We start from the raw sequence: 26,376 nt of genomic DNA, 5'->3' as shown, positions 1-26,376 counted from the left end.
TTTTCTCTGTGACTGAGTTTCTAAACATTACAGCAGCAGAGATATTTACTAGTATAGATAAAAATTTTAAAAGTTGCTTTTATTTTGAAAATTAACAAGCAGGAAGAGAGATGTGATGCTGTGCTTGCTAACGGATGTTGTAAAAGGTAGACTATAAAGCATCGATTTTTCATACTTCATTGTTAACGGCAAGAAAACTGTCACAATGGCGTCCCCTCTGCCTATTAAGGTAGTAGTATACTTTGATATCGCTTAACAAGTTTTAGTAATTGAATGTTGTGTGTTTGCTCGCTCTGACAGAAAAATCCATGAAGAAAGGGAACTTAAAGGCAGATGGGTCACTGAGGAATGCGGGAAAAAGCTGTTAGCATCGTGTTAGCAAAGCTTTACCGGTCGGTAAAGTACACGCCCTGGGTTAATAACACAAGCTAACATTCAGGTACTAACGGACTGATTTTTGTGCAAATGTGGCACTGTTACAGAAAGAAAGAGAAAAAGGTTAATCGTGTCAATTACAGTTGATGTGGCACGTGGCCAAACTAGGTGCACGCTGTAAGGTAACAGCTGTCAGCAGGTTGTTTAAAAGTGTCCAGGCCACAAAACCTCAGTAAAATAAGCAGTTGCACGTGGAAAACGTTGCATGACTGCAATTCTTATAAGTACGAGTTGAAATGGGTAGCTGTGTTTATTTAGCCCGTTGTTAGAGGCATTTAACCTTTATTTTACCAGGAAAGATCCCATTGAGTTCATGATCTCTTTTTACAAGGGAGGCTTGGCCCAATCTGGCAGCAATATAAAAAGATTTATAAACACAAACAGTAAAAATAAAAATGAATTAAAATTGTTATACTTAAAAAAAAAAAAAAAATCTATTTTTAGCCAAAATATCGTAACAATTACAACCAGACACCTTCACCTCAATTAAAAAAAACAAAACAAAAAACAACAACAACAAAAACAGGTCTTAAAAACATTTAATTATACCAACTCCTCCAGATTCAGATCAGTTTGTAGTTTATTCCATGAGGATGGAGCAGTAAACGGAACTTTTTGTTTTCTTTTTTCCCCTGAAGCTGTGTACACACTTTAGGTACTGCCACTAAGGAGTAATCATGGGAGCAAAGAAAGAATCCAGCGTAGATTTCCAATGGATATATGACACAAGATGGGAAGGAAGTCCCAGATCAGCCGTGTATATAAGAAAATGGCAGTGATTCAGTCTGTGGGTATACAAGGAAGGCCATCCAAACTGAACGTACAACACACAGTTATGTGTCAAAGTTTTAAAGTTGGTGATAAAACGCAGAGGTCAATGGTAAACCGAATCCAATGACTGTAACCATTGGGAAGATGCAGGCATGTGTAAAACATCACCATAATCTTTATTTCCATGGCATTTAACATATAAAAACTAATGTTATGACATGTTACTGAGTTAAGTAGAATTTTAGTCAAACTCCTAAGGTCATAAAGGAATGTAGACCTGTAGTTCTTACCATAATAATGCCAATCACAGAAAGTGCCTGTATCCGCAGCAGTTTATAGTTAAGATTTTAGCATTTCTTATTCCTGGTTCTTACTTAGCCATTTGCTTTTGAATGTATATGGTGAATAAAATCACTGAGGCTAATATGCACCCCATTAAGATGTACTGAGACCTGGTGGTAATGTGTTTTTAGACCTTTTACTTCCAGGGCATTTGTTCCCCCTAAAGATTCTACTGCCAGGGGGCTGAGGGGTATCAATGGTGGCTGACAGTATTTTTAAAATTGTTTGAGGGATGCTGTTGATCATTTTGGACAATGTAGGTAGTGTTTTAAATAAAGGCACCTGACAGCCTAACACAATACAGCTCAACAGCACCACAACCTATAGCCTTCAAATGCTACAGGTTGCATCAATACCTTCATAAAAACAGGATTTATTGTAGGATGGCTGTGTTAGACATTAGCTGTAGGCCATATGTAGCAAGTAAACGGCCAACTAAGTGTAAATCTGCCGGAGTAGAAATAGTTTATTTTTCTAGAGGTGTAGTGATAATGAAACAAGCTGTTGGATGCAGTATTTTTTTTTCCTTTTGAAATGTAATAAAAGCTTAAGTATAAATACAGTAATTAAATAAGTAGACTTGCCTTCAAACATTGCTCATAAGATGCTGTTGTTTCCTCTAGAGGAAATACCATCAAGTCCCATTTGGCAGAGTGTTTCCAACACCACATCTTTCTCTTCTGTGCATATAAATGAAGGGTGTCTGCAAATGTTTATAAGCCTTAAAGAATTTAGTCTCCTCAAAGCAATATCGTAGAGAGCATTAAAAAAAGACTTGCATGTTTTATCACATCTGCTTTAATCAGTAATGTTGATTTACAAAATATGTTATATCTCTATTGGGCTGTTTTCCTATTACTACTAATAACTAAAAATAGGATTGTTGTGTCAAATATATTGCATGCAAGAGATTTATTCCTGAAGTTCCAGACAAGACTGTCTGAAATGTTACTATTGCTAGCTGCTGTTTTCTTTTTTCTTCTGGCCGCTCCCTTAGGGGTCATCACAGCGAGTCATCTGCCTCCACCTCACCCTATCCCTATCATCCTCCTCTGTAACACCAACCCTCTGCATGTCCTGCTTCACTAGATTCATAAACCTCTGTGGTCTTCCTCTTTTCCGCCTGCCTGGGCGTTCCAGCTTCAACATCTTTTGCCCAATATATTCTCTGTACTTTAATTCTTTGTAGTTATGATAGCAAATATGTCTTTAGCTGCTTTCTGATGAACTCTGTAGAAACTGGTTAAGAGATTAATTCTATTAAAATGAAGATGTGAACTGTTCTCACATTTTTCATACAGATTGGAATAATTGGGGGTTCAGGTCTTGATGATCCAGATATCTTGGAGGGAAGAACCGAGCGCTATGTTGACACACCGTATGGAAAGGTTAGTTGTAGCTTGTGAATTTGTGATGCAAATAAAGTAGTATATCTATCTACTTGGGTTATGCCCTGTTTTGCCAGTGAAATATTCCCCTACAATGAAGTTTTATGAATTATTCTGCTCCTTTTTAAACAGCCATCAGATGCCCTGATATTGGGGAAGATTAAAAATGTGGACTGTGTGCTACTGGCGAGGTTAGAGGTTTTCTTTTTCTTAAATTTATTTTTTGCAAGAGAGATGAAAATCTGTCCATTTGCGCCATCTAGTGGAAAGCTATATGCATGTCCTAGATATTTCATATAATAATGAAATGCATGTTAAATCTGTGTGTATATATTTATTTATTTTTAATCATTCTCACACATCAAATGCTGAATTTTGCCATTCTTAGACATGGGAGGCAACACACAATAATGCCATCTAATGTGAACTACCGAGCCAACATTTGGGCCCTAAAAGAAGAAGGCTGTACACATCTGCTGGCAACCACTGCCTGTGGCTCTCTGCGGGAGGAGATCCAGCCAGGAGATATTGTCCTGATTGATCAGTTCATTGACAGGTTAGTGGGATGTGAGTCCATCAGTAGGTTAAGATTCAAGCATGCAGATATGTTTTCTGATTGATCTTGAAACTAGGTTTTCTTTCAGGTAAAGGAGAACATTAAAGGTAGGCAGTGTGTCTTTTGTAGGTAGAATAAAAACCTGGTAATAATTCTAGAGAGCAGTTCCCATATAGAGTGGAAAGTTGATCAACAGTATATATGGATGGCAAAAAAATAATGAAAATAGTACCTACATCTTTTTTTCTAAAATGGGCAAAGCAGACCTCCACTGTTCAAATGTGTAAAGTAGCATTTCACCAATTTCAGGAGACTCAATCAAACTTGTGTTCAGACATGTATATAACCCAACACAGGCATTCTTGTGTGGCTGATTTGGTCTTTTGTAGCATTAAAATAAGATTGTAATGTGCCATACCACACTAACACTGAGCATACATTGCATCTCTGCCTATGTGTTTGAATTCACCTCACAAAACCGGTTCATCTTTTTGAGTTTTGAAGAGTATGTAGAGAGACCAGTTTTGCTAAATGTTTTATTTGTGTTCCTTTACCTAGAGCAAACCTGCCAGAGACTGTTGTTAGTGGTTTTCCTGTCAGTCAGTTTTGCATCTTCACACATATCACATGGATGTAGCACCGAGTGTCCAGGAAGCTGAGTAATAAATGGGGAAGGAAGGATTAGTTTACTATCCTGTGCTTTTATTGTTATCTGTGCTTAATATTTTGTCAGGCTCTCATATATCACATTTTATTTGGGGCTTTGCTGAGAATGAAAAATCTTCATGTTACTGTCCATCAGTGGCATCACCAATATATGTTGATGGATAATCTGGAGCCCCAAACTTGGCTACAGAGAGAGTTCTGTGACTAGAGTCATTGCATAATAGTTTTCACAATTTTTATTTTTTTGTGTGTGTCAAAAATGGCTCTTCTGGTAGTACAGGTTGTCAACCTCTGACTCACAGTTGATTATGTTAAAATAAATACAATTTGTTCAGCCATGGCTAACGACATATTAACCAGGTTGAATGTTTAGTCTTTATGATCTATCGTAAATACCTGTAGCTTGTTGCTGGAGCGGTTAACAGACTAATCCTGGACTTGGTCTTCTTGGTGTACATGCTAAGTCATTTCTAGCTACGGCATAAAATGTTACAGTTTTGCAATAGGAAACATTAAACATAGCCACAGAAGGCTGGCCTCATAAGGCTGCGTACCGCAGTGACAGAATGCACCTGGGAAGCTTCTCTAAGGGACTGTTTCTGACTTTGTCCCCTTCACTGTCTAAACAAAGCTAATAATGGTCATTAAAAAGACATTTCCTCTTTGAGTTCACTGATGCTTTGATAAGCACAGAGAGACAGTCTTATATTATCAGATATAGATTATTTCTAGGCCTGGACTATTGTATCATTATTATCAGGCTGTCCTAAAAGCTCCCTGAAAAGCCTTCAGCAGATCCAAAATGCTGCAGCTAGAGTACTGACAGGGACTAGAGAGCGCACATTTCTCCCGTATTGGCTTCTCTTCATTGGCTCTCTGTTAAATCCAGAATCTAATTTAAAATCCTTTTTCTTGTATACAAGGTCTTGAATAATGAGGCCCCAGGTTATCTTAAAGACCTCAAAGTACCATGTCACCCAAATAGAGCACTTCAGACTGCTGGCTCACTTGTGGTTCCTAGGATACTTAAGAGTAGAATGGGAGGCAGAGCCTTCAGCTTTCAGGCCCCTTTTCTGTGAAACCAGCTCCCAGCTTGGATTCGGGAGACAGACACCCTCTCTATTTTTTTTTTTCTTTTTTCTTTTTTCTTTTCTTTCTTTTTTTTTTTTTTTTTTTTTTCCTTTTTTTAAGATTAGGCTTAAAATTGTCCTTTATGTCCTTTATAAATACATTGGATTGGATTTTCTCTGTATTACTATTATTTATTTATTTTGCATTTTTGGCCACAGCGGCTTTTATTGGCAGTGGAGAGAGACAGGAAATGGGGGAAAGATACAGGGGAGGACACGTGGGCAAATTGGCGACGGGCCAGGATTCGAACCCACGCTGTCTGCACCGCAATGCCGCATATGTATGTGGTCGCCGGCTTTGCCACTAAGCCACCCAGGCGCCCCCTTTTCTCTGTATTATTGTAGGAACTTTACTTAACAATATAAAGCACCTTGTTGCTGTGATTTGGCACTATATAAATAAAATTGAACTAAATTGAACCAGTTGAAAATCTAAACGTTCTTTGAATTGCCACATAAGGCTTCAAAATAGAGTCAATCCCCATAGACTCCAGTGTCAAAATTGTCAAGTTTAGAATAAAAATAATGTTTCCTACTGAGATGGAGAAAATCTCACTTTCGTTTTTGGAAGAGCTCATCAGTTATTTCATCCTTAGTTGAGCAAGTGTGGGAAGTGGGAGGAGGAAAAAAAAAAACCCAACTAATAATCATGCTCCAGTAGCATGATTCATGATATTGCCAATGGGCAAATACAAAGAAGAGCCTCCATTTTAATCTGGTGGAGCTAGAAATCTGAATGTGTACCCTTGCAGACCATAACTTATACCATTAAAAACAAAAGTGGAAAAATAATAAAGTAACACCTTTGCATTTTATTCAGGGCAATCTGCTCCTTAAATACGTGACTTCAGTTTTCCTTACTAGATTATTTAGATGGTGAATTTAGGTGGAATCATACCATATAGTTTGGTTATTTATATTTTTATATTTATTCAGCTGTAAGAGAATAACAGCTGGATAAAAAAAAATGGATCAAACTGCTGGACCTGTGATTTTTGAAGTGCTAGTCTGGTTATAAATATTTAGATTTCCATTTAAAAAAAAAAAAAAAAAAAAAAGAAAATGTCAAGGCTCAGACTGATAACTAATAAAAATACATTAAGACTGTATGCCTCTTATGTGCAATCCGGTTTTAGGATGTTTGTTTCCATATGCAGACTGTGACAGAAATGTTCAGTATCCGTGCAGCCGGTTGTAGCATGACAAGTGACTCTGTCTAAAGCCACGTACAGTAAATATTCAGGTGCAGGGGAACTGGTTAGATTGGTTTACAACCTGATGGTTTCCATTCATGTCCACAGAGTCACAATTTTACTCAAGTAAAATTTTAGTTTTCCCTAAGAATTATTGGATAATAAACTAATATTTCGCCAGGATTGTGGTTATTTTATAGATGTAAGCTTCTGTAAATGAATATATTCAGATATGCACTTTGTATTGAATGTTTGAATGAGGAAATGAAAGGTGAGACACAGCTGTTTCAGGCTTGGGAGGAAGATTTAGAAAGAAACACTCCAGTTTTTCAGTAAAACAATTTTCTGGAATGGACTTAAACATTCTAGATCGCAAAAACCATCTAGCCTAGTATTTCTTTGTTTTATCGCTCTCAATCCACAATAATTCACAGCTTTCCCTTTAACCCTTATTTTAAGGTGAGTTATATTGTTTAGTAAAGACCCTACATTACTTGAGAACTAACGATCTCTGAATGAGCATATGGTGACATTGGGGGAGGAAGAATACCATTTTTAACAGTGGTTAAAAGTGGTTTAATTCAGAGTACGTTACTATGAATTCTTGCTTAAACACACTTGCTGGTAAAACCTGATAAATTCTTTGTTTCATGGGGAAAAATAGTTTGTCAGCAGTTTCTGACCTCAAGGCATACACATGCACACTTCTGCTGTAGCGTACATGAACATGACCTCGTGGGAGTGTTGTGCTTGGCTGCAAATTAAATGGCACAATGTGTGTATTGAGAGGTGCAAACATTAAGTTTTATTACCCATGAGTTGGCATGCAGCTGGTTGAATTGAGGCAAGTTGCAACTCGCCTTCCTTAATTTATGTCAGTGTGTTCTATTATGAATTTCAACATGAATGAGTCTGCATGTCGCTTTGTCTGTTTTGGTGAAGTCGATGAACTACCGACGAACAAGACCCATTTATCTGAAATGAGGAAGTTGCTTGTTGGGACATGCACAGACTTGTCCCACAGCATGTGACAGCTGATTTTAATTGTGTTTAACACTCTGCTAAATTGTACTTTTTAAATACGTCTACAAATTCTCAAGTACTTGGTTTAACCCTTGAATGACGTTCTTTTAATGTTGTTTTATGCATGCTTAATAATCCTGGAAAGGAAGTCCCAGAAAGTTGAGTCTGTTTATAGCGGTAGAAAAATTTCTTCACTCATCCAAGTGAATTTATTTTTTATTTTTACATATTTATTTATTTTTAAGTCTCATGAAGAAGTGATTGGCCGGTTTCCCCAGTCTCATAAAGTTTAGTTTCATAATGACCAAAATTAGCACCATTGCAGTGGGATCTGCTTCATTATTATTAATATGCAAATTGTGTATTTTTCAGAGAATGGCTGGAACCACAGCATTGAAAGATGGGGAAAGATGTACTATTAGGCCCCCTCCATGGTCTTGATTCCCTTCTCAAACCAGCGTTCCTCCCTGACTAGGATGTGCGCATCCTCATCATTGAAAGAGTGGCCACTTGGCCGGTGGTGGTTCAGTTTCCCCAATATATAGTTTACAGCAATTCTCTTGGCATTTAATCACGTACACTGGATTGCTCTATTTGTGCTGGGGGACCCAATACTTGGGGTGGACCAATTTTTGGCATAGTTTGTTTTGGGGTTTGAAACCCACAGCAACATGGTGGTCTTTGAGCTAAGATGCAACACACTGGTTTGTGATCACCATGTCATGACACTGAGCTTGTGGCCTGTCGTTAGGCAATAGTGCTAGTTTCTGTCATTATGCAACTGTACTGCTCATGTGGTTGGGGAAACCTGCAGTCAGCTGAGACTGAAGAAGTGGATGAGTGACAAAATGTTTTGTCACTCATCCACTTCCAAAATGTTTTGTCACACTGAAAACCCCGTGTCCAGATACTCAGAATCAATGTTTTGCAGCTGATCTTGTAATTTTCAAAACAGTGAACTTTTTTATACTGGTCTACTGGAGGTTCAGTGACATTAACATTTAGTTGTTTTAGTATATACACTATATTGCCAAAAGTATTCACTCACACATCCAGATCATTGAATTCAGGTGTTCCAATCACTTCCATGGCCACAGGTATATAAAATCAAGTACCTAGGCATGCAGACTGCTTCTACAAACATTTGTGGAAGAATGGGTCGCTCTCAGGAGCTCAGTGAATTCCAGCGTGGTACTGTGATAGGAGGCCACCTGTGCAGCAAATCCAGTTGTGAAGTTTCTTCACTACTAAATATTCCACAGTCAGCTGTTAGTGGTATTGGAGCAATTGGGAATGACAGCAACTCAGCCATGAAGTGGTAGGCCACGTAAAGTAACAGAGCGGGGTCAGCAGATGCTGAGGCATACAGTGCGCAGAGGTTGCCAAATTTTTACAGACTCAATCACTAAGACCTTCAAACTTCATGTGGCTTTCAGATTAGCTCAAGAACAGTGCACAGAGAGCTTCATGGAAGGGGTTTCCATAGTTGAGCAGCTGGATCCAAGCCTTACATCACCAGTATGCAATGTGTTGGATGCAGTGGTGTAAAGCATGCTGCCACTGGACTCTAGAGCAGTGGCGACTGGACTGTGTTTGACCGTGTTTTCTGGAGTGATGACTCACGCTGCTCCGTCTGGCAATCCGATGGATGAGTCTGGGTTTGGTGGTTGCCAGGAGAATGGTACTTGTGTGACTGTATTGCCTCAAGTGTAAAGTTTGGTGGAGGGAGGCATTATGGTGTGGGGCTGTTTTTCAGGAGTTGAGCTCAGCCCTTTAGTTCCAGTGAAAGGGATTCTGAATTTCATCCCAACTTTGTGGCAGCAGCCTGGGGATGGTGCCGCCCTGTTCCAGCATGACTGTGCACAAGTGCACAAAGCAAAGTCGATAAAGACGGTTTTGTTCACATCCACAAGTAGAGTAGAGATTTTATTTTAATCTGAGGATGCAGCCACGTAAGTGATCCAACTACATTCTTGATACATTTTTGGAATAATTACACTATTTGATAATTGGGGCATGGGAACATTTTCTGCAACAATGATTCAGAAGTGAAAATGCTAATGAAACACCAGACCACGATAACTTCATTTCTGTAGCATAAATGAGCATTGTGCTCAGCTCCCTGTTTATTCCACACACCATTGTTGATGGCTTTAAGCAGAGCAGAGTTGTAGATTTCTGGAGGACTTTTCAAACACTGACTTTATTCTTCCACTGCCAAAGTTATGAGTAAGAGATTGGGTTGGGCATCAACTTAAAAGACCGTTGACAGAGACATTCATATTTTGCATGCCTGAGATAATTATGGAATTAGGATTTGGTAACCCCCTTGGAAAACAAAAATAAAATCAAAGCTGTGCCATGAATCAGCTCTACTGAAAAAGGCATTATAACTATTAAATGACACATCTGGATTTATGGATGGAGTTATATTAAAAAAAGGATTAGAAAGCATAAATGTTTTCAGATATTTATTTTTTTTTATTCTTTAATGCTAATGGTGGTTCGATTTCCCAAATTGCAGAATGTTAGCACAACTTGTGATCTGCAGCAGAAGGAACTCTGTCTTCTGTTTCTTGTTTTTTGTGTCTTAAAGTAATGATGGAGTGAGATTTCTCTTAAGGTGTGCACACGCTTAAAAAATAAGCTTGAGTAGGGTGCAATGTAAGTAGGGTGCAGTGAGACCTGAATTGTCAGATTTGACTGGAATTCCTCTGCTTTTTGTTTTTCTTCTTAAAAAAAAAAAAAAAAAAAAGTGCTGGTATCCCATTGACGAGCATATGATTTCAGGCTGCATTTCTTTTGGTTGGTTGGTTGGTTGGTCTGAATCTATCATTGCAAGACTCTTACTTATTTGAAGCCACAAACAAAGGTGTCGTCACACTTCTTTCATTTAGGCCAATGGATTACTAGCACTCACACGGGTCTGTTTGCTGTATACCAACACAACCTCAGCATGATGCAGCTAATGCTCTCAAATACATTAAAAAGGTAATGATGGGAATGTGCACCAGGTGACTTGGCAAGCTGTATAAGATGTGTAGACGACAGCGTGTAAAGCTGTCATGAAGGCAAATGGTGGCAACTTTGGAGAATTAGTAATCTGAAACACATGGATAAGCAGAAGAGAATGGATGGATTTCTTCTAAAAAATGAAGAAAATGGTTGCTGTGTCTTAAGTTTTGACCAGTAATATATGCACGTCATAGTTGCACCCACACAGAATTCATTTTATACAAAAGAAGCTAAGAGGCTACATGGGAGCACAGAAATCCTGATGTTTTCAGGTCACTGGGAAAAGTGAATCAGTCTCTTGTGCACTCCTGACCGATCTCCATAAAGAACGATGGGGAGACAGGCTGGCACTTTGCCTCTTGCAACAGTACTGACTCAGCAGAAGGGGAAACTGGAGGACAATTGTTATAGTGAAGCTTGAGACCAGGCTTCTGCCATTCCATTAATGCTTATATGCCCGAGTGCTGTAAAACTGATCACGTCTGGTTTCAAAGATTTCTGCCAGCCAAATAGTCGTGATTATGGCATAAACAATGAAGTTTGCTGCTTGGTTCTTGACATCATTCATGTCAACGTGTTATTTAGAATATTTTGTTTCTATGTAGACATCTTTTCACTTTTTTTTTTTTTTTTTAAATTTGCTGAGTTCAAATTTTCAGTCATTTTTTAAAAATTACCATAAGTTTTAGAATGGTATAAAAAATAAAGAAGGAATTTGCTTTGTGGATTTGACTCATTGACTCACTAATGCATCTGTGTTTAGGCTGGATTTTGACTGACCACAGGTTTCACTACGCCCCATCAGCTTGTTTTAAATTTTTTGTTTTTTCCCAGGACGACCAAGAGATCTCAAACACTCTACGATGGGCAGCCCACCAGTCCCCCAGGTGTTTGTCACATCCCTATGGCTGAGCCTTTCTGCACCAAAACTAGAGAGGCAAGTACATAAACTAAACCTGTCCCATGTCAAATGTGTAATTTCTGTCCCCCAGTATTTAGTTTTATTGAAATATTCTGATGAGAACATTTTAATTCAATGCCAAAATGTTGTTATTTATAGTATTAGACACACAATGTCTCTTTCTAACTGTGTAAAGGAGTTAATTTTTTTATTTATTTATTTTTTTAATACTTTTCTAGACATTACATGACTGAGGTGCATATGAGAGCACAAATATCCAATGCAGTCATACTGGACATTAAATGGTCTTTAACCTGCCAGCTCTCTAGTACCGAGTCTATGTGATATCCTATTGGATGGGAGATTAATACAGGTAATAGTCTGAGTGCTGTGTCCCGCTGCCTGTCAGCTTTTCTCTGACTGCACCCTCAACTGAGCCAAACGCACCCATCCTAACAAATATTAACCTAACAACATTTCCACATGTGAAAACTCGACTAACATCAAAGATCTGCTGCTGAAAACTCTTAACAGTCGACTTGACAGACTACAACTGTTTCCATACTGTTTCTTAGGGTCACAAAATGCACTAGGTTGACTCAAACCATAATTGTCTTTAAGTTTTCATTTCATTCATTATACTGAAAACTTCTCCTGGTCACAAAACATAATGGGCCCACAGAGATCATGTTTTCCTGGGGTAGCATCTGTGTTTAGAATCAATATCAGCTTATCTGCAGTAGACTGAAACGGCATACAGATAAGCAGTTACCACCCAGCCTAGCAGGCAGTGATTTATTCCAGGATGAATGGCTGTTTAAACCATGTAAACGGTTCTCACCGCTTCTCTTATTAGCTTAATGAAGACCGTTACTGACTCTGTGTCCTGGTGCAGGTTTTGGTGGAGGTGGCACGGAGTCTGGGGATCAAGTGTCACGTCCGAGGGACTATGCTGACTATCGAGGGGCCTCGCTTTTCCTCACGGGCAGAGAGCCTGATGTTCCGCCAGTGGGGTGCTGACGTCATCAATATGACCACCGTGCCAGAGGTGGTCCTCGCCAAGGAGGCCGGCTTGTGCTATGCCAGCATCGCCATGGCAACAGACTACGACTGTTGGAAGGAACACGAGGAGGCGGTGAGTGGCGGGCCAGAGGTCCTAACTGTCGTTTTTATTACTTTGATGTTTTGAGGATCCTTTATTTGTCTTGTGAGTCAGTGGCAAAGGATGATGCCCTGTTATTGTTTGAACGACAGCACATCCTGCCTGATCTGTCCCACTGCACAACAAACAAACTAAACAGAATTTTGATTTTATCTGACATTTAGATCGCATTATTTGACAACTTAATCAAGTTGACAGTGTTTAGCATAAACCATCTACTTTTAGGCCTGAAGATAACTGCAGAACTTTGAGGAAAGGGGGTACCATTAAGCTAATGACATTAGGTAGCATTTGGCAGCTCACTGATTTGCAGCTTAAGCATCAGCTGTTTTTTTTGTTGTTTTTTTTTTTGGTTTGTTTTCTGAGATCCTCAAACTGGCAATCTGGTTTTCCTGCTTTATTTTTACTAAGCTGTGATCACCAGTGTTTGCAGATGGAGTATTTCTCAGTTTGTTTAAAACAAATAAACAAAAAACAATTTACCAGTTTTTTTTTTTTTTTTGGAGATAGATTGAGGAACAGGGACATCATTCTCCTGTGCCAAAGCCCAACAAATGACACAGAAATTGCTTTACAAAGTATGGTGAGCCATAATAGTGAGACTAAAAATTGCTGAGTCATAATATTCAGCTAAATTTCAACTGTTCCAGTTAAAATTTACATTCAGAAAGTGCAGCAGACTGTTTAGGAGTTTGCCTTTCAAACCCCCTAAATGGTAGTTCTCAAATTCAGTCTGATCCAGTGCATGCCCTGTTGACCTATGACTTATGTTGATTCATTAAAAAAAAAAAAAAAGAGGACACTAGCAAGCAAAGTCTGGCTTATCAAGGCATCTTTTTACTCAGTGCACAAAGTGGTTTCGTTTCTTCACTTATCAACAAATAGAAAACTGCTGTGCACCACAACATCAGATCTGGGGACTTTCCTGCTGGCTGGTCAGCCAGGTAGAAGCGGTGGCAGCGCCAGAGATCATCAGCGTGTACAAGCTTTTTTCTGCAGTCATTCTCAGTGTGCTCTCCAGAAGCTCATAAAAAGGCCATCTTGGAAAGCTGTGTGATGCCAGGCTTGGTCAGGTCACACGATCCTGGAACAACTGAGATACTGACAGACAACCTTTTATTGTACAACATGGCTCCCTCAGATACAGTTGTGCAGCATAATTTAAATACACGTGGACCTCTTGCGCTAAATTATGCAGTAAAACAATTGTAGTGCAATTATATCCAGTCCTGCCAGGTTAACTCTTGAGATAATAGGTCTGATATGATTATGACACCAAGGCAATAATCATTGGTGTCATACAGAAAAATGTTGGCACATCTGCAGTGTTCAGCTCTGGGATCAAAATAAACCTTGTCTTTTTAATAATGAAAGCGTTTAAATGACTTGGAAAAACTATTTTTTTTTACGTTTCAGTGGTGTCTGTATTTTTTTTAAAGTTTACTGTATCACTGAGCTTCTTGATCAGCTGGTTTACTTAGTATAAATGATGGGTTACAGAGGTTTTTACCAATCTGTGCTCCATAAGTAGACAAAAGTATCTGTGGCTTCTTATGGCTTCCGAGTGACCTGCCCTGTGTCAGGCTCTCTGGATAATGCAGTTGATGTACTGCGTGTGGGCGAGCTTTGGCTTATGTCTAACTAATCCAGCCCAGCTCACAACTCCACTTCCGAGTTCCTGCAGCTGACCTCTTCCCCCTCCTGTTAGAGAAGGCTCGCCACATCCTTCCGCGCACCCCCCCATCCCCGCTCCCTCGCAGCTTGATACTACCTCCCAGCCCCCCCGCCCCTCTCCAACCAGTCGACTTGCCTGCCAGCCTCCGGTGGAAGCCCTGCCAGAGGAGGTTGAGTCACAGTGAGTCATCGGCTACACTGTCTTCATCCTGACAAATACCACAAAAACATGAACCTAATCATTGACTGTGACATAAAAACAAGCACTCAAGGGAAGGGTTAATGAAGGTTACAGGAGGTACACAGGATGGAAGTAATGTTGTGCAACTTACTGTAATGTACACTGTAATTCTGGTCAAGTAAATTTTAGAAAAATGTAGATGTCTAATATTTAATCACATATATACAACAATTATGTAACTCAGCGCTCCAAGTTTGAGCAGTATAACTACTTACTGCCCTATTTTTTTACATTTTTTTTTAAATGCCCCTATTGTATCGCATTAGACATGTGAGTAAAATGATTGCTAGTGTCATAGATATGGTTCAGGTGGCTCAAATCTGAACCATGCAATGAGTCACCAGAGTACAGAGCACAGGTGACTGTTGTAAAATGTACGCAACAATCCAAACACAGGTGCAAAGAGCAAAATATTGTTTTTCTACCTACTGCTGTGGCTCACTCACAGGTCCTGACGTGACTGTGATTTGGTTTAAGATGGGACTTTCACAATCAACTGCTCTCTTTGTTGTCCAGGACGTAGCTTCACTTAACCTACTGCACACATGCATGATGGTGTTTCTTTTTATTTTATTTTTTAAGTGAAGTGGTATTTCATTTAAAGGAGTTATTTTTAGTAGTTGTACAGTGATGTTAGTTTACATAATTCTGTTTTCTAATGTCAAAATGCGTTGTTTTTACTTATGACCTGTAGAAGTGGTCTTTTTTTTTTTTTTATTTAACTTTAATTTTTTTATACCTACTTGATTCTTTCAGTCATTCAAATATATTTTCATAACCTCATTTTAATGTTTTGTATTTTTTAAATGGTGATAATAAACAAATACCATTTACAGTGCTGGTGCAGGTTAGTTCGACCTTGGTGCCAGATTCAGATTTTTAATTTATTTTTTTTTAATATAACATTACCAAGAAGAAAAGGATGGGCTCCATTTGGCAGACACTGGTGAATTTCTTGCTCACATAGCTCTCATTTTGGTGGTTTCAGCTTTGAGCTCAGCAGTTCTGTGATGCTATATTGATGCCAGCTTTTTAGCTTCAGTTCCAGTCATTTGAGGAAATGCATGGAGCCGATCCCACACTGGGGACTACCTATTGTACACAATGGTCTTGTTAATTAGAGCCACACACTGCCTCAGTAATTCAGAAAGTATTTTCCAATTAAGATTGTGTTTTGTTTTAAAATTGTTACAAATGACACATGTAGTCCATAATGGCAAAATAAATGGAGTGCTGTGGCATGTAGAATATGAAAGTGCATCTTTCTTGAGAAAAGCAGACTTTCTCAGTAACCACACTTGCCGTTTGCCTTTTATGGGGTGGGGGGGTGGGGAGGATTTTCTAACAGAGTGCAATTATTCAGTTATGTTGAATATTGTGTCACAGTAACAGCTCTGATCTTACAGGACGGTGTCTCTCTTTACATCGTGCTTTTCATCAAGATGTGTATTGATGTCTGTTTACTTCATACAAAGCGGACAAAAATACACCAAGATGCTTATTTTCTAAATGTGTGGCTGTGAAATTTTAAAGGAAGTGAAATTTGCACCATTTCAAGTGATTCCTCTTACTTGGCTGCTGTTTTTTCTTTTCTTTTCCTGTTCTTCCTGTCCTTAGGTCTGTGTTGACAATGTACTGAAGACGATGAAGGAGAATGCAAACAAAGCTAGCAGTATCCTGCTAACGGCAATACCCCAGATTAGTCAAATGGACTGGGCTCAGACAGTAAATACATTGAAAGTAAGTTGTCAGCATTATGATGATTCATTTCCATTCGGCAAATAGTGAAAGAGGGTCTGTCTGCTTGCTATCTGGTTATCTTAAACTGTGACCTCAGTTATATTTTTGTCAGTATTTTAAAGAATAACAAAACCTGATGGTGCATGGCCACTTTGGAGTGGGGGTGGGGGGTGGGGGTGTGACTATGATTATGAAGAGTCTATAAAGGGGAATTCACTCAGACAATGGGAGACATTGTGCTGCATTGCACCTTTTACATGCACTGTAACTGACTAACGTAATGCATATTCTTAGTATTACTTGTACCATGATAACCAAGTATTACTTGAACATTTGAAAAACACTTGACATTCCTGTGTTTTTTTTGTTTTGTTTTGTTTTTTTGGCACTGAATATACCTGTAGGACTTCTTAGCTTCTATTCAAAACTTGCTTTTCTTTAATGGAAATGCTTTCTCTTTAAAAAGACGAGGGCTTGCTAAAGAAAATGTAAACAACTTTTCCCTAAATATAGAAATTGTTGCTCAATACTGTGTCCGTGGCATATTTTGGGAAAAATGTTTTCTTCTCTTTGTTACAGTCGATGGCCCAATCTTCAGTAATGATACCAAAGCACTAAACAGGGCGAAAATACCAGGAAAGAGACCAGACAACCGGCCACATGGAATCCAGCACGACTACAAACTCAGACCTGCCCGTCGAATCGCCATCAGTGAATCACAAGAAAGTGCCTCACATTAAATAATACAAAATTTCTCTTTTTTTTTTTTTTTTTTTTTTTCTTTTCCCTCCCAGTGTTTTGTGGTGACTCAGAACACACAAATAAATCCCCCCCACCACCACCCTGATTCACAGATCACTCATTACATCTGGAGCATGTTTCCTCTTGCCCAGTTTTAGGTAGGCTGGACCCTCCAGCTTACCCCTGGTTGGAAAAAAAATGGATGTCGTTTGTATCCGTTATCACATATTTAGGGCCAAAACATTTCAGGGTAGGATAAAAAAGATTGAAAAAAGATTTAAAGTATTACATTTATATTCAGTATTTTGTGGATTTATATTTGTGGCTGGAAAACATTTCAAATGTATGGATTTGTTGGCTATGGGCTACTGGAGTCTACCTTTCTGGTAATCTTAAAAAAAAAACAAACAAAAAAGCTTTGCAAGTTTAGCACATAAATACTCTGTTACTGCCTTAGTTACATTTACACTTTTACTTTTCAAAGTTGAATCCGTTGTCTTCAGCACATTTGAGTGACAGTAAAATCTCATGTTACATCATTTGGACCACTTTTTTAATATTTTATGGAATCATTTCATTTCTGTCTGTTCTTCATGGCTGTATGTTTATTTCATTTAGGACAGCATGCTGCTCTGTACATGCAAATACTTTTACAGCTTTTCACTGACTTGGGCGACCGGCAGTAAACATGTACTGACAGTGACGGTGGTGGAAAAACACACCCAGAATGTTTGCTATACTAAGATGTTTTTCCAGCATGTATTGAAATGGGCATTTTTATATGTGCTAGAATTCATGTTAACATCATGTTAGTCATTTCAAGATTTTTCCTGTTTACATTTTCTATCTTGAACTTACTCTGCACATTGCACAACATATTTAGCCTCTTCTTCCTTGCCTGATTTTAGCAGTATGAATCTCAATAAAAACTGAGATTTTGATCAGACTTGAGTTTGTGTTTAACCAAGTAATTTGGACTTGAAGCAGGAGTGTGCTGGAAATCAGTTTGCCACTGATTTAAAATTAAATACATTAAAGACACTTTTTGTTTTACAGGATCAATTAAACAATCACTAGAAAGGACTTACCACGGTTACTGTAAAGGTGAACACTGGACCCACGGGTGGCTTTCTGTGTGCTGTCAAATACCCATTTGGTTATTAGCTGAAACTAAACTATTCTAATGTATAACACAATTATAGCCCTTTTTTAAAAAAAAAAAAAAAAAGTTTTTCTTTTTTGAGGGAGTTGGTAATGTGAATATTATACTCCAGGTAATTATACGACTATACTGCACAAACACGACTAAAGCACCTTTAGGCAAGCTCGATAAACGTTCTTCACTGAATAAATGTTTGCAGTTACCTCAGGCCACAAATACCGGTATTATAATCCCTATCGTGTTGTGTGCATTCTGCAAAACCGTCTGCTTTATTTCGAACATGTAAATAAAGATAAGCAAAATAAGCAATAAAGATGCATCGTAAACAGGTAAACAACGAAAATGGACAGCGAGTTCCCTCCAGCAACGCTATACCGCTCAGTTCACATGCTCGAAAAGGATTGGGATGAAGTATAAACATTTAATCCTACCCCAACTTTAGGAAAGTTTAAATTATCCAAAAGCCGTTAAACTAACAAGTCACGTATTTGATTGATTTTCATGTATTTTTTTTTATTTCTCCAGTACGCATCCTACAGCAGCCCAGCCTTCACAAACCAGTGTTTCAGTTTATCAAAGTGCATAATAACCTTGATTTGTATTGCCAGATAATAGGACTCAGTAGTGCGCATCCTGGATAAAATGTTCACATAAATCCCGCTAAACACGTATGTCCAAATGTGCAAAACAAAAGTATTTTGTATTACAGTATTTAGTTAAATATCTGACACGGAAAGACGCGATAATATTGAGATTTTAGCAAATAAAACAGCACCAATATCTGGGTAAAACTGTACATTATAATTACATGAAAGTTTCTTAAAAAGAGAAACCAGGTTGTCTCTGATACAAATTAAAACTGCATGAAAACATGTAAAGCTTATCCTTTAACACCAACAAGTGTGGCGATTTGTAGTCTATATTTTTACGGACCGGCCCATTGACAACCCTGATTTCGTTAGAAATAAAATAATGATACACACTGAAGATAAAAAAAAAAGACATAAATAAAAATCATCTTAAATTTTACAGCAAAAGTTTCAATGTGTAATTTCGGCTTCAGGCCTCTCTTAGGCCCCTGTTCCGCAAAGTCCCCCTTCAGAACCAGCAGCAAGGAGTAAAAAATATATATCACAGTCAGGGATTATACCCATTTTGCAGACTCTCCAGGAAATTAACAACATCTCCATGACCGCGCAGTCTGGCCAAATCGATAGGCAGACGGTTGAGCTTGTCCTTGGCCTGTGGGTCAGCATGGTGTCGCTCTAATAGGCGTACAGTGTCCAGAAAGCCCTCCCTAGCGGCGTCGTGCAGCGGGGTTGTCCCTGTGCTGTTGTCCGCCACGTTGGGGTCCGCTCCATGATCCAGTAACAACTGCGCCACCGACGTGCTCCCCATCATCATTACCTTCACAAGAACATGACCGGGAATTATATTACTCTATTTTAATTTAATTCAATTAATTTACTTCAAAACACAAAAATATTTGATTTAGGCCCACCCTTCCACACTAAAACAGACGCACTTTATTACGCAGAGGGATAGCGCCAGTTTGCCTTCAGATAATTGCACAATTTTGACAGAAGTCTTTTTTTTTTTTTTAAATCATGCAACTGATTTTTAGTTTTCGGCGATGGCAGTCCAAGTAATAGACTTCTTCCTGAGAAGCACAGAAATCGCATATGTTAAATGTTATCTTCGCTGACTTTCACTTTACCTGGACCTTAGTTTAAAATGAAAACATTAGTGACTCTTCTACATCTAAACAAAACAATGCAACTGCAGTACAAACCCTACACACTATACTGTGACTGACTCAACAGGTTTTTAAGAGCTCCTACAAATGTGGTTATGATGCATTATTTTCTGTAGTGACAAGAAAGGAAAGGACAGCAGTGTTTCACCACGCAACTTTAACCTATTAGTCTACACTACTGATCAGTGCAGCCTGAATTAAAAATGTAAAAAAATCTAAATTTATATTATTATGCATCATAATATTAAAATATTTTCCCGATTTAAAGTCTTCAGATTCCAGTCTTTTGCAATCAATACGTGCCAGATATACTAATATAGCCTAACTTGCGCTGCCATTCAAAAGCTAGAAACAAAATGATAGTTTCGTTTTACTTGAACGAGATTATTGTTTTTCCTCAATTAAAAAATACGCGTGATTTCTCTAAAGCCCACAAAGCGCGTCATTTTCAGATGCGTCGCGTCTTCATCATCTTCTTCTTCTTTTTTTTTTTTTTTTTTTTTTTTTTTTTTTTTTTTATAAAAATACAAATTTATTTTCCAGAAAAAAATATCTCTAATAGCTCGGCTATAAAGCTGCTCTTCTGTGGAAAGTTAGGACCTATGCTCGCGTTTACCGTTTGAAAAGTTTGTGTTTAAGAGCGAGAAAGTGTGCTGTTCCGGTGGCACTGACCTGCAGAGCGCTTTGTCCAAAACGGTTATTCCCGTTCACTTGAGCGCCTTTCTCCAGAAGAGCCCTCACATCTGCCGTGTTTCCCTTCGCTGCGGCTGAGGTCAGTTCATCCTCAAGAGTCATTGTGGTGTCCTGAAATCTGCTGCGATAACCTCAGTGACGGGCTGCTCTGACAGGTAGCCCGGTGATGCTCCTATGAGGAACAAAAACAGCTCTAAAAAGCAGTACGGCGCGCGTGGAATCGTCCCGGCTCCTTGCCGGTGTGGTCTACGGCTTGGTCTTCCACCGTCCCCGGGTCAGCAGTTTTTCTGGGTCCCCGCCGGTTGCCTGTATCGGATAAGTAACGCCACACATCGCCTGCCGGTGTGTGTCCGGGCTTGCCTATCGCTTGAATTGGGCGACGTCACCGTCTCGATGCCGACTGACTGCAGTAGCGCGATAATGCGCATGCGCCTCTGCAACGGCGTTTGACAGAGCAGACTGCAGCTCCCGGTTCCCACTCGGCTTTTCACTGTTGGGTTGCGGGAAACTAACTTTTCCCGATAAATGTGACTAAACTCGCTTAAACGGAACTGTTTTCGGGGCATTTTTTCTGGTTTGATAAAAAAAAAAAAGATTATCAACGGATTAAAGTAATTAGTGAGGCTACGTTTTATCAAATACTGCTGTAGACTAATGAGGAAGGGTCACTTTAGGCCGGTTTATAATTTTGGCCATAAAGAGGCTAAATGTCACTGTTCTGCTGTATATTTCATTCAGCATGTTAGTGGAAAAATATCGTACTTTTTACTCCGCTAACAATACTGGTGTACATGTATCTATCTATCCACCATTGGGCCAAACATAATGGAATAATGAATTGAATTGAATTCTATAGCAGCACCAGGGATTTCAGTACCACATGATCTTCATTAAGGTGGGCATTTATGCTCGGATGGCATTAAATAGACATTTAGATTATCAGAATCATCAAATCCAGGAATAATGTCAATACAGTAAGGAAAAAAGATAGTAAGAATTAAAAGTCATTTTTTCAATATAATGGCAACTGCTGTCATAGTGAAGCTGAAATGCTGTGCTTCTTCATTTTTGAACCAGCTTTACCACATGTGGTCATAGTGGTTCTACCTGTCAGATGACAAAATCTTTTCTTAACCTGTTCCTGTCTCATTCATTCAGTCAACTCGACTGCTCTGTAGTGTCTCTCAAATTCTTTCTCACCTCTAACTTGTACCCCGGATAACCTTAAATTCCTCCTTGAAAAGGGAAAACCTCAGTGTGCAGGTGTTTCCACAGAGGGCAATACCATGTCAAGTTTGGACATGGTTCATACTTTAATCTTGACCTTGTGCTTGGCATGTGAATGGCCATGATGGAGGAGGGGCAAACACAAACAACATGTAAACAACCTCTATAAATAATATAAAAGGTTAGGGTTAGGATTATGCTCTGTATGAAAATAAAATACACCATGCCATTCACTGAAAAGGTTCTGGGTTTAGACTTGAAACGTAGTTTACACCCAGCGTGTATGAAGGCAGAACGGGGAAGGTGTGGTTTGTGTTGCTCTCTGTCACGCCATTAATGGTCTTATTTTGTGTTTTGGCCAAGAGTGTCTTAAGAATAAACAGTTTTGAAACTCTCTTTCGCAGCATGTCACACACAGCAAGTCTTGTGATTTGATGAATGATTAGTAATAGTTTTAGGATGCTGACTATTCAGCATTGCTGTGGGTAGTATGCAGTTCCTGATTTCATTCTTTGAATGAGTAGTGTTGAGCGGCGCTGCATTCAGATTGATACATACAACCACACAAATCGAGACAGAATTACTTCAGGGTATTTTTTTTCAGTGCGTAGGTATCCAGAGAGCTTTAAAAACTTCAAGCTTTCTCTGGGATTCAAACAACGTGTTTCTGATGAAACCCTTCACTGTGTCCCAGTGTCTTACTTCCTCGTCTCTGTGTATACGACTTTCACCTCGTCTGAAAAAGTCTCCCTTCTGTGGCCAGATTTTCTTAAGCCTGAAAACAAAGCCTGAAGATGTGTGGGAGTCTTTGTCTCACTCAGAACAACTGAATTGCCAAAAGTGCACCACAGTTGTGGTTGTGGGGAGCTGAAGTAGTTCCTGGTTTCATTTTTTGAATGAACCGTGTTGACCATTACTTCATTCAGGCTGATTCACCATACACAAATTAAGAGAGAAAAGCTGAAGTGATCATGCAGGAAATCAGACGTGTTTCGGCGCTTGGTCTCAGTGGTACTGAGTGTGTTCAAGGCAATAAAATGCATCTAAAATGAAAAGCAAATTTTAAACTTCTCAGTTAATTCTGGGCTTTGGAAATCACTGTAATCTACAGGCCAAGAAAGCATCAATAGTAACTTATAGTTTTGACTGCACAGATTAAACTCCTGAGATATATTGTTGTGTTGAGTCATTTTTACTACACGTTTGTGCACTTTATGCTGAGTAGCTTATACCAAATACACTTCTCATTTTCATAACATGTTCATACGGTTTGCAAGCAGAAGTTTGCCTTCCCCGTGAAAATTCTGTATTTGGTTGATTTGTGAAGTGAAGTGAAGTGAAGTGAAGTGAAGTAGGCACAACCTCTGCAGTAGATGCACCTTAAAAAGGAACCGTTCTTCAAATATTTAATACATGCAGTAACGACTCCCACAGTTTCCCCTTTCTTAATGACATTTTGGACGAAGGAAATTGCAAACTGAAGATATATGGACTTCTTTTTCAGCACTAAATTCCCAGCTGACAATTCCTAATGGCAATTTTTAGCTCATCCGGCTGAAAGAGTGATGAGCTCACCCTTTGTCTGTCCATCCCTCTGCAGTTCACAAGAATGGCTACTGCTCCTACAGTGTTAGTCAGAACTGAATCAAACTCACACACAGTGATCACCTGACGGGTCTCTGCCCAAACTGTGCTCACGGTCAAGGTCACATCTGTTGCTTTATGCTTCTTTTTACGGCTGTGGTTACTACTGACTGTGTGGTCATAACACTGAACTCAAACACTTTAATGTGGCTGTGATCTGACTGTTTGTGAGGCTTCCTAACTTCACAGTGGATTTGAATCCTCGTAAGTTAGTGTAATACAGCACTAACTAATGATGACAACAAAACTTTCATTCTGTACTTCACACATTATAATAACCTGTGAATTGTGACTGACTGATGAGCTTACTGTGTCTGTTGTACAAGACCTGACGGGCCGAATATGGCCTGAGAAGTTAACTTAGGTTCAAAGGAGTTTCCAGGCTGCAGGTGGCCAAACTTTTACACAAGTCACCATTGTTGTTAGTTAAAAAAAAACAAAAAATAAAATGAACTTGCGTAATCATTTGAATAAAGTCTTCTTTTATATTTTTTGCTGCAGGTTTTTTGCTGAGGGTGACTACATAACTGTTCAGTAACTAGGGCATGCTTTTTTCCTCTCTCTTTAAAATAAATAAATACGGTGTGGGCAGTGTAGTGTGTTATCTGTGTAAATTGAAAGCCGGTACATAGGGCTGCAGTGAATGTGTCATCATTTAGTTGAAATACTGTTGAGTGTGGGTGTAGGTGTGTTGGCCTGGAAGTCCCCTGTATGCATGCACACGTGTATTTGTGTCTGCTTGTAAATGTATGTGTGTGTGCATATGTGTTTGGATACTGTGACTGAATGGCTCATGCACAAATTTAAAGTATGAAAAAGTAAACAGGTCACACAGATTTAAAAAAAGAAGACATTTAAAGTTGGCTTTATAATAATAACGAAGGCCATGATCAAAACATGTCTTATTCAGCGGTTTTTCTTTGTAGGGATTAACTTTGTGACATCATTGCAGCTGGAATGTCCTTCTGGTCAGAAAAATGCTTTGAGAAGAAAGGCCTCCTTTTCAAAGGTAAATTTAGCGACTTAGTTTGGGGGAAAACCGGTCAGTAGTAATGTGGGCATCATTGCAATCTGTTAATTATACATAGAACTAAATGGTGTTTCCCACACAACCTCATCCAAGTTATATTCCTCGGTTTAGGAATTTTGTGCTCTGTTTGATGTTTGCTCTCGATGGCTTCTGAACATGAACAAATCCCTTATTGATTCATTTTTTTTTCTTCTTACCATTTACACTTTGCTCTGTGCCTGCTAATATGGCTTCTGTCCTAACCACAGTCCTCGACAGTAGAGAAGGGGAATACCTTCGCTCTGATTCCCGGCGAATGAAATCACCTCCCGCTGACGGTTTGAAATCCCCCTTTTTTTTTTGTTGTCTGCTTTGACTCGTGTCTCGACTGCCTGTTTAATTGCGAAAGCTGCCAGCTAATGAATTTAACACAGATTTACTCAAATATAATTATTCTGATTGCACACATTGCTGGTTTGCAGAGGCAGGTCTGTCACACACCACCTTCATGTTGCCTCCACCCAGTGGCATCAGCACACACTGTGGAGCTGTTTTCTTTATAGAACCACATTTCTATTGATAGCCTCTCAGAGCTGGTAAACAGCTCTGCACAATATGTGGTATTTCACCATGCTGTGATGAATCCCCGCCCTGCTTTTTTAATTGTTTCACTTTATTGCATCATCTCGGTGTTATCGGCGTGTTATGCCTTTCTTACACTTCCCCGAAAATTAATGACCAGTGCAAACTGTTTTCAGGGTGGCATTGGATCGGTGACTTCTCTGTGACTTGTGTACCGGCTGAGCCAGCCTTTCCTCCAATATTTACAGACTGCACATGACATCAAAGACACATCTAAAAACCACGACTAAGTTTAAGCACACATAATTCAGTAAACTGTATTGCTGATAAAGACTCTGTTATGTCTGTAATTTTGCTTTGAAGTCTGTGCATGAGCAGAGGAGTAAAAGCCAGACAGAGGGAGGCTTTTGTGTATTGAGGTTACTTTTTTTAATACCAGCATAAGCCATTCACTCAGAGTATTCAGTTAGTCTTACATTCTTTTTTGCTTGCTAATCGACCTCATCACCCCAAGTACAGTAGAGCTAAGAATGCTATTTTGGACATTAAATGCTTTGTGGGAGTTCTTTTGAAAATGATTAATATATATTTAGTTAAGGACGATAAATTAAAAATAAACAGTACTTATTAGATTGAAAGACCTTCAGTAAAGCCAGTATATGTAAAAAAAAAGTGGAAAATACTCAGGGTTATCTACCTGCAGTGTACTATTTTGTGTTTCTGACACATACTTTGAACTGTTTACGTCTAAAATGACAGTTATCCCCTATTTTGAATTTTGCTCACAAGGTACTTTAGAGTAATACAAAAGTTTATGGTGGTTGTAAATGACACTGGCACATTTACTGTCCACTGAGGACAATAATAGAGTAGATGTTGTTCTAGTGCACATCTACTGGCTCCCAGTAAAATCCAAAAATTCTTCCCATAGTTTTCAAAACTAGAACTGAAGGTGGCTCCTCCCACTATCAGGCCTCTCTCCTGTTTAACCAGCTTTCAGTTTAGGTTGAGGGGACACACACCCACTTTATTTTTAAGATTCTGCTGACAAGTTTCCCTTTTGATGAGGCTCAGTTAGGCCTGGATCGAGTGCCCCGGTTCATCCCTTTGTTACGCTGCTATAGGTTCAGGCTATTTGCCCCGAGCACTTCTCTTCTGCTATCCACTCTTCCACTCCTCATGAGTTTATATGTCACTATTGCATGCCATTAACTTTGCATTGTCTCTGCTGTGCTGCATCCTCCCTGATCCTGGATCTGCTGGAGATGTATTGCTGTCAAACGGGAGTATACTCTCCACACTGCTGCCAACACTCTTGCTCATAG

At 39.1% G+C, this 26,376-nt stretch overlaps 2 protein-coding genes across 2 annotated transcripts; one reads left to right on the top strand and one right to left on the bottom strand.

Annotated features, from left to right (window-relative positions):
* Nucleotides 1–111: 111 nt before the first annotated feature.
* Nucleotides 112–17,241, top strand: mtap (methylthioadenosine phosphorylase). The gene is made up of 8 exons (XM_030737547.1): nt 112–229; nt 2,850–2,936; nt 3,069–3,127; nt 3,325–3,492; nt 11,354–11,456; nt 12,316–12,555; nt 16,115–16,237; nt 16,817–17,241. The coding sequence occupies exons 1-8, from the start codon at nt 206–208 to the stop codon at nt 16,853–16,855; spliced, it is 843 nt and encodes a 280-aa protein (XP_030593407.1). The 5' UTR covers nt 112–205; the 3' UTR covers nt 16,856–17,241.
* Nucleotides 17,242–18,227: 986 nt separating this feature from the next.
* cdkn2a/b (cyclin-dependent kinase inhibitor 2A/B (p15, inhibits CDK4)) lies at nt 18,228–20,979 on the bottom strand. The gene is made up of 2 exons (XM_030738373.1): nt 20,569–20,979; nt 18,228–19,547 (listed from the first exon to the last, which is right to left on the bottom strand). Exons 1-2 carry the CDS (start codon nt 20,689–20,691, stop codon nt 19,278–19,280), a joined length of 393 nt encoding a protein of 130 aa, XP_030594233.1. The 5' UTR covers nt 20,692–20,979; the 3' UTR covers nt 18,228–19,277.
* Between the last annotated feature and the right edge of the window lie 5,397 nt (nt 20,980–26,376).

This window comes from Archocentrus centrarchus, chromosome 1 (assembly GCF_007364275.1).
Source record: "Archocentrus centrarchus isolate MPI-CPG fArcCen1 chromosome 1, fArcCen1, whole genome shotgun sequence".
Lineage (NCBI taxonomy): Eukaryota > Metazoa > Chordata > Actinopteri > Cichliformes > Cichlidae > Archocentrus > Archocentrus centrarchus.
The sequence above is the reverse complement of the archived record's forward strand: the minus strand, read 5'-3'. Positions and strand labels throughout refer to the sequence as shown.